This window comes from Austrofundulus limnaeus, unplaced genomic scaffold (genome assembly GCF_001266775.1).
Source record: "Austrofundulus limnaeus strain Quisiro unplaced genomic scaffold, Austrofundulus_limnaeus-1.0 Scaffold1060, whole genome shotgun sequence".
Classification (NCBI taxonomy): domain Eukaryota; kingdom Metazoa; phylum Chordata; class Actinopteri; order Cyprinodontiformes; family Rivulidae; genus Austrofundulus; species Austrofundulus limnaeus.
In genome coordinates, this window is record NW_013953462.1 from 25,195 (window position 1) to 33,625 (window position 8,431).

The 8,431-nt window shown below is 42.2% G+C and overlaps 1 protein-coding gene across 1 annotated transcript; it reads left to right on the top strand.

Annotated features, from left to right (window-relative positions):
* The first annotated feature begins 5,377 nt into the window (after window positions 1-5,377).
* Window positions 5,378-7,749, top strand: klf2b (Kruppel-like factor 2b). The gene is made up of 3 exons (XM_014030439.1): window positions 5,378-5,727; window positions 5,869-6,760; window positions 6,891-7,749. Exons 1-3 carry the CDS (start codon window positions 5,656-5,658, stop codon window positions 7,064-7,066), a joined length of 1,140 nt encoding a protein of 379 aa, XP_013885893.1. The 5' UTR covers window positions 5,378-5,655; the 3' UTR covers window positions 7,067-7,749.
* The last annotated feature ends 682 nt before the right edge of the window (window positions 7,750-8,431 follow it).

An 8,431-nucleotide genomic window follows, 5' to 3' on the forward strand; every position in this document is an offset into this window, starting at 1 on the left:
GTTGTAATTATTTAGGGGTTGCATGGTCAAACTTTTAAAATAACATTCTTCATGATCGGATCTGAGCACATGTTGTACATGATTGGCAGCGACTACCACACCAAATCCATCCATCCATCCATCCATCCATCCATCCATCCATCCATCCATCCATCCATCCATCTATTATCTTCCACTTTTTCCGAAGTCGAATCGCGGGGGCAGCAGCTTGAACAGCGAAACCCAGACCTCTCTTTCCCTAGCCACCTCTTCCAGCTCTTCTGAAGGGACTCCAAGGTGTTCCCAGGCCAGCCGAGAGACATATAGTTTCTCCAGTGTGTCCTGGGTCTTCCTCAGGGTCTCCTCCCAGTTGGACATGCCTGAAACACCACCCTAGAGAGGCGTCCAGGAGGCATCCTTACCAGATGCCCAAACCACCTCAACTTGCTCCTTTCGATGTGGAGGAGCAGCGGCTCTACTCTGAGTCTCTCCTGAATGAATGAACTTCTTACCCTGTCCCTAAGGGAGAGCCCAGACACGCTGCGGAGGAAACTCATTTCGACCGCTTGTATCCGCAATCTTGTTCTTTCGGTCACTACCCAAAGTTCGTGACCATAGGTGAGGGTAGGAACGTAGACTGATCGGTAAACAGAGAGCTTTGCCTTACAGCTCAGCTCCCTCTTCACCACAACAGACCGGCACCGATCCGTCCATCAATCTCATGCTCCATTCTTCCCTCACTCATAAACATGACCCCAAGATACAGGCAGAACTTCTCCCCCAACCCGGAGAGAGCAATCCACACCAAATCATAACTCAATATCTATTATTAACTGAGTTTACAGTGCGTGTTCTCTAAGGTCAGTTGGTGGCCATCTTGACTCAAGTTAATCGGTTGTTTCTTTATCCAATGATTAATATCTTAGGGTTCTGCTGGTTCAGGAAGTGAAAACACAGACAGGTGGCAGCAATATCTACTAAATAAACCTAAATAAAAGCAGTTGGTAAACTGTACGGATAAGCAGCCGCAATAAAGGACTGCAGAAACAATTGTGAAATGACACTTGGGGCTTGCCCAATGAGATTGTGCAAATGTCAATTTGCAGAAACTATTTTCTCTAGGATTCAGTGGAATCGTTACTCATTCGCATTTAAATATTCACAACAAAAAGGGTGGTTCTAGAAGAGCCACGTGGGCCCGCCAGTTGGAGGCCCCTGCTTTGAGATTAAACAAAAAAAGAAATAAAGTCATGACTGAGGAGGACACTGAAATCCTCCATCAGGAAGGTGTTTGTCATTTCTGACCTTTCTCTACAGAAATCATTTTTTTTTATCTTTTACGAATTCCTTTTCACACAACCTTTTCTGACAAACAACAACAAACAACATTCTGGGCTGCTGTGGTCAGAATATCATTCCACCCTTTAGGTCCTGACTGCCTGCCTGAGTGAAATTATCTCATCGGGTACGTGCAGCATTTTTTTTTTCACAAACGGTGACGGCTCAGAGTGAAATAAAAACCTGTCTCATAAACACGTCATTTGGATTACTTAGTGCCCCCACTAGACCAGCCAAATGTTTTTTTTTCTTTTCTTGTTATATCCTTTTCTTTCTTTCTTTTTTATTTTTTGTGTGTGCTGTTTCACCAAAATTCAGGCTGCTGCTTTCTGGCAGTTGTCCTCTAAAATCTGTTATTAGGCTGATTTACGTCTGATATTCAAATATAAATTGGTTTATAGTTTTTAAATTGTTAAGCAAAGTAGCCTGATTTTGCTGTACATGAATGGTACTCTTCTTTTTTTATTTACATTTTTACACTTACTGTACAACTCCATGATGCATCACAAGAGGTTAAAAAGGTCAAGATTTCTGTTTCCATCCACGCTCTGGCACACAACAAAAAGTGCAGCAAAACCACATGGCATTGACTCAATTTTAGTTGCACGCAAAAAGTCGGAGGGTTTTATTGTATTCCAATTTGAAAAAAAATCAACTTAAACGTTTGATAAAGTCAAAACTCCACCTTGGAAAGTTAGAGGTTTCTCATCAATGTCAGCTACAAAATTCAAAAGGTCTGCTGCGCACATAAAGCAAAACCTGCTGTAATAAAATATTTATCTGTATTCAGATGTCAAACATTAATTTGCACGTTTCTTATGATTAATATTTTCTTATGACGAACAAAAGTCAAAAATCTGCTTCAAACCAAAGCTTTTATTTTGTCAAAAGCAGCGATGCTGTGCTTCGGTATTGGTTATAGAGAATTATAAATGACAACAAGTACTACAATTTCTGCAAAGAACAAAGTTCCTTAAATTGTATCTTGAAGAAATTAAAATGTGGTGAAGGTAGCTGTGCAAAAAAGGGGAAGTGAGAGTGATCTCACTCTCACTGGTAGCAGCAGAGAAGGGTTGCAGCAAGGAGCAGAGGTCAGTGTCAGCGGTCAACGGTTCAAACATCAAGCCAGCTGCTCTGCTGCTCAAAAAAAAAAAAAAAACATTTCCTCTCAAGCTTTACTGGACCCTCTCTGTGACGCACTTTTCCACTGAACAGCTCAGGCTTTAGGATGTGGGAACCGCCCAGCTGCACTCGGGCAGTTGTTACTGATGATGGAGGACATGATGGAACTAAACCATCACATGAGTGTCTGTGCAGTTCACCTGCTGCAAAACAAGAAAAGGACAACAAGAGTCTTGGATTAAAAGCATAAGCATAACTGTTTCTGAGTTATTTTGTTCTTTACTGCAGCTGTAACCTGCTGCACAACAACTCAAGTGAACATGACTTTTCTACACCGTAGGATTTCTAAAAACAAAACGGTGAAACTGCTTGCAAAATTTTAAGATAAAGCCTAAAGAGCACTCATGTTTAAAGGCCTGGCAATTATTACAGGAATGCACATTGTTCAATCTTTTCATGCCAGAGTTTCACTTCTTATTAATAATTTAGTCAGACCTTTAAAATACTGTTCTGGGCAAGTGGGCAAAGCATTCTGATGTTCTGCTCAAAGTAGGACTCTCAGCTACCAGCACGCCAAGTTTTATCTCATTGTTTGTAGAACTGACTGCGTTAGAGCCATTTTTGTGTTTGCTAATTTTGACAGGCTGCGGCAGTAATGTTAAATTAGATTAACTCCAAAAGTTAATAATTTGTAGACATACATGCAGTGATCACTTCCTGAAAGCTTCTTTGAAATCCATCAATTGATTTACAAGATATTTTGCTAACAGACAAACTGGCTTGACTTTAGAAGTGGTTGCAAAAATAAAGTTTAAATTCAAAGTTCTTTTGCAATGTGCAGCGCTCCAATTTTGTGTTGGTGATGACTCTCAGCTACTACCACAGCAAATTTAAAGCATCTATAAAACTGACAGATAGTTCTTTTTGAGGATTTTCTAAACTTAGTAGGCTGTGTCGGCCCCCTTGAACTGATTAACTCCAAAAGTTAATCAGTTGTAGGCATACATCCAGTAAGTGCTCCTTGAAACTTTCAATAAAATGCGTTCAGTGGTTCAAGAGATATTTTGCTAACAGGCACAGACAAAAACCTGCAAAATTAGTTTAAAATATTTCATTGGAGCTTATATATATTTTTTAATGTTTTCACAATTTGTTGTCAAGTGAAGAGTTTGGCCTCACAGGTTTCAAGACAAACTTTAGCACAAACACACAGAGAGCAAAGAGGTTTCATCTTAAAACAATTCACGCTCTCCGTGTCAGAAAGCAGATTCCTCCGCGTCAGAAAGCAGATTCCTCCGCGTCAGAAAGCAGATTCCTCCGCAGACTGTTGTCATGTAAATCCGACTCCCGTCGTCTGGGATTTACACCTGAATGGGATGTTACCTTAAATCATGTTTACATCACGAGAGATCAGAGCGTGAAAAAAAAAAAAAAACTCTGAAAAGCGTCCTGAGACGAGCCTGGCGCCTGTTTGAACAAGCCCGCTGCAAGGGAACAATAAATAAATAAAATAATTTAAAAAAAAAAAAAAGCTTCCATTAATGATAACGAGCAGAGAGACGCGCCAAGCAGGTGGATGCAGCCGCGCAGCGCTGATACTGAAAAGTCTGCAACTTTTTTTTTTTTTTTTTTAGATTTAGCTCGGAAGTAAACAATAAAACTATGATAATGCTGGATTATGGTGGTATAAACTGGACACAGTTTGTCACGCTGCCATAAACTTTGTTGCAAATGAAGGTTCACGATCATCACATTTTATGGGGATCTTGAAAATGCGCGTGTGAGAAGATGGTTTCTGTTCAAGATCCTCCATATGATGCGTTCTGGACCTGCAAGATTGCTGTTTTTCTGAATCATCTCAGAATTCTTTAATATGATTGCTTTTTTAATTTATTAATTAATTTATTTTTTGGTTTGTATTGTTTTTTGATGTGTGTGTACGTTTATGCCGCCATCTTGGCCAGGGCATCCTGGCAGAAGAAAAGGGTGTAAATTTAAAAGTAGCAAAACTCTAAGAGCAATATAAGGCTAACTAGACACTAAAGTAATGTAGCCGATTACAAGCTAATAGCAGCACAAAGAAAGTGAAAGTAGCTACATGCTAACTAGAAGCTAAAAGCAACGAAGCAAAGGGTAATCTCACAGCTGAAAGTAGATAAATAATGGTCCAAATGAAAAGCAACAAAACCCTACATAAAAGCTAAAGTAGCTAAAGGCTAATTAAAATTTTACTTTAATTAAAATTAAAGCGGTAAAAGGGGAAATAAGTTAAAAGAAACTCACTAAAAGCTAAAGCATCTGGTTAAAAAAGTATAGCATAAAAATATGCTGAAGCAGAATTTGAAACAGAACCATGGAGCTATTTAATGGAACAGAAATATCTTAATGTGATTTTTAATATATTTGTAAATCAAGTAGGCTATTTAGTTTAAATGTTGCAAAAAGCAAAAGCCTTAACAGCCATCAGGATGAGCTGAAGGTTTGCTATAAATGGGTGAAGAAGCACAAATACACAGAAGTTAGATTGCAACATAATAATAATAATAATAATAATAATAATAATAATAATAATAATAATAATGTAATGTTTCTATGGCATGTGTAATCTCACACTTAAATGTTTTTTTTCAAGTGTTTCTTTTTATGTCTCCCTCGTGCTTTAATAAAGTGTAATGAGTGATCACCCTGCAGCCTTAATGATTACAAGCAGAACAGAGCCTGTTGGTGCGGCTTGCCCTCTGGCAGTTTCTGTCATTAAACTTGTTCTTTTCAAGCGCGTTACGTAAGTATCTATGGTTGCTATACAGCGCGTGTGTGTGTGTGTGTTTGTGTGTGTGGAGTATTTGTGGGCGGGGCTTAGGGCTGTGTTGGGAGGAGGGCCTGTTCTTTTATAGGCAGCTCTGAGCTCGGCTGCCTCTTCACAGCGGACTGAGCGCGGCTGCCTGCAGCGTCTTGCTTTATAAAGAGCTAAATTTACCGAACTTTACGTTGTTTCCTGAGCGCTCACAATTGGCCAGGCCGACTCGGCTCAGAGAGTTAAAAGGTCGGGAGGACCTCCTACCACTTTTTAAACTGGTTCATGCGCTTGGAGAGAGCAGCAGCTGTGGAGAGAGGGGCGAGCGTGAAGCAAAGCGCGCACGGACTCTCTCGGTTCAACGAGACTTTTTTCATTATTATTTGACGAGACGTTTGAGTTGTAATCAATCTCACCGATCGATGGCCTTATCAGAAGTGATGCTGCCCTCATTTTCCACATTCTCTAACCAAAGAGAAAAAACCTGGGAAAACGTAAGTTGGAGATAATTTCTGCAGATTTGTGTGGGCATTATTCGGTTTGTTTTAGTTGTATTTGTAAAGTGTTTTTGTTGACAAATTATTATAATAAAGTGAATTATTGTCTCATGTCTCCATGTTTTTTTCTTCCTACAGAGGTGGAAAGGAGAAATGGACAAACTAACAAGTTGCTCCATGCTTGAGATGGTACAAAACCTGGACAGCAGAAAGGACGACGAGGATCTGAGTAATTATTTGGATCTGGATTTTATTCTCTCCAACACGACTGGGTCGGACGCGGCGGTGGAGTACGCAGACCACAGCATGTTCACCACAGAGAACTCCGTGCCCTCGTACCCCACAGACGACCACCGCTCCCCGCCTCCCCCGTACGGCGCCAGCCTCATGACCGAGCTCCTGCGCGCCGAAGGAACCGGCAGCTTCGGTGTTACGCGCGGTCCGGGCATCCAGGGACGGTTCTACGTCAACACGGCGCCTTTCCCCCGCACGGACAACATCAAAATGGAGCCGAGCATGGACAGTTACGGCCCCGTTTTGGGGATGGTGCCCCAGACCTGCAGCAAAATCAAGCAAGAGGGCAACGTGTCGTGCATGATGTCCTTTGAGCAGCCGCGGGTGGCCATCTCTCCGCGCGCAGCCAGCAACATGACCCCGCCGCTGAGCCCCGACGACCAGGGAGCCACGGACTGCCAGGCACAGCTGTGTCAGCCCATGAACTTCCAGCACAAGTACCACACGCCGGCGGCCTTCCAGCACCACCCCCAGGCTCCCCAGATGCAGATGCCCTACCACGCCCCGCATCCCGGCTTCGGCATGTACGACGAAGGGCTCAGCCTGCAGCCGGGCGCGCAGAGGGTGATGCTCACCCCACCCTCCTCCCCCCTGGAGCTGCTGGAATCCAAGCCGAAGAGAGGCCGGCGCACCTGGCCGCGCAAGCGCACGGCGACCCACACCTGCACGTTCGCTGGCTGCGGGAAAACTTACACCAAGAGCTCCCACCTGAAGGCGCACCTCCGAACTCACACCGGTAAGTTTCAGCTTCTGGGGAAAAACAAATATATAAACCCAGCTGCCGTGCGTAATTACGCACAGCGTTTCCACACTCCCTTGCGCCTCTTTAACTCACAAACTCATGAATTCTGCTTCTGTCCTCGCAGGTGAGAAGCCTTATCACTGCAGCTGGGAGGGCTGTGGATGGAAATTCGCCCGCTCCGACGAGCTGACCCGTCACTTCCGGAAACACACCGGACACAGGCCGTTCCAGTGCCACCTGTGCGAGCGCGCCTTCTCCAGGTCTGACCATTTGGCACTTCACATGAAGAGACACATGTGAAAGAGCTCACCAACAGACTCTGGGTTCACAGGGGATTGTATTATTTTGTATTGTGACTCAACTGTATTTTTTTATTTAAAATGCTCTCCATGTGGCCAAATCTTTTTTATATATATATGCTGAATTGAAAAAAAAAAAGTTTTAGTGTTATTATTTTCTAATAACGTAGCTGGTACTACTTTGGTTGTATAAAGAGCTTTAGAAAAGCTTTGTTTGCTTAAGAGCAGGCAGACCAAGAAGGGGCTGGCCCTGTATATACTACTCTCCTCTGACAGAACTGGAATGCTGTGTTTGACACAAAAGTGCCTTTCTATGACTGTGCTACTGTAAAACTTCTTTGGGACAGATCGACACGGCCAAAGGGAAGCAAATGTAGTTAAATGTTCTTGTTGACAGGGGTAAAATGCACATATACAGTTGCCTAACAAGTGCAGAGACAATGTTTTATTTAAACTGCCTCAGTGTCTGAACTGCCTTCTCATTTTGGAAACTTTTTTTTTCCTTTTTCCTTTGTGGAACTGTTAAAAATTCTTGGTGTAAAACTTTTGGATCCAGCCCCACTGTACACTATCAGGGCTTGACGTCCTGTGCATTATTTTTTACTTAAATTTATATGAGTACAAGGATTTTATACTGTAAAATGTGTATTTATTGTAAATATTAAAAAAAAGAACCAATTTGAACTCCCTGACTTGGCTCATCTTTATTGTTTTGCTCGTTTTTTTTTTTTCGTTCACAGGTTTTGATTAACCACATCCACCCACTCAACGAAGGGTTTCACAACTGCTTGAAAATAGGTGCAGCTCAGTCACAGAGAGTTCAACTAGTCGTTGGGAGGCAAGCCTTTTTAAAAACACTTGATTTCCACAGTGATGTTTTGCAGATGCAAGACAGAAGGGTAGCCGCTTGTGGGCTTAGCCTATAAATACAAACACTCCATTTTCATAATTACAGAGTGAGGCCAGGAGCCGTCTGGACAGAGGGGCACAGCAAACCCTCATCAGGGAGCCCTTAGACTCCCTTTCTGATGGGTAGAAATTATAGCAAGACATCAAAGAGCCTTAATACTACAATTACACACAGTCACTCTACGCTACAGTTTCAAAGTATCCAAGTCCAAGCTTATAATACACATGCGATGTCAGCAAGCATTTGTATATTCTGCATGAAAGACTGCATTGAGCACAAATATCAAAGCCAGATGACATTTCAGAATATGATTACTGCTTTCAGAATAAAAACCCTCTGCTTGATAAAAATCTTCACAGGTTTATTAAAAACCGTGTCGTTCCTGTAGCCTCCCAAAATTTTTATCTACCTGTTGCAATTAATAAAAGAGTATAACTGAAAAGTTTCCATCTACAA

Coding starts and splice junctions, on each gene's coding strand:
- klf2b (XM_014030439.1), top strand. CDS start 5,656: ATGGCCTTATCAGAAGTGATGCTGCCCTCATTTTCCACATTCTCTAAC. Junction 5,728..5,868: donor GAGAAAAAACCTGGGAAAAC/GTAAGTTGGAGA, acceptor TTCTTCCTACAG/AGGTGGAAAGGAGAAATGGA. Junction 6,761..6,890: donor GCACCTCCGAACTCACACCG/GTAAGTTTCAGC, acceptor CTGTCCTCGCAG/GTGAGAAGCCTTATCACTGC.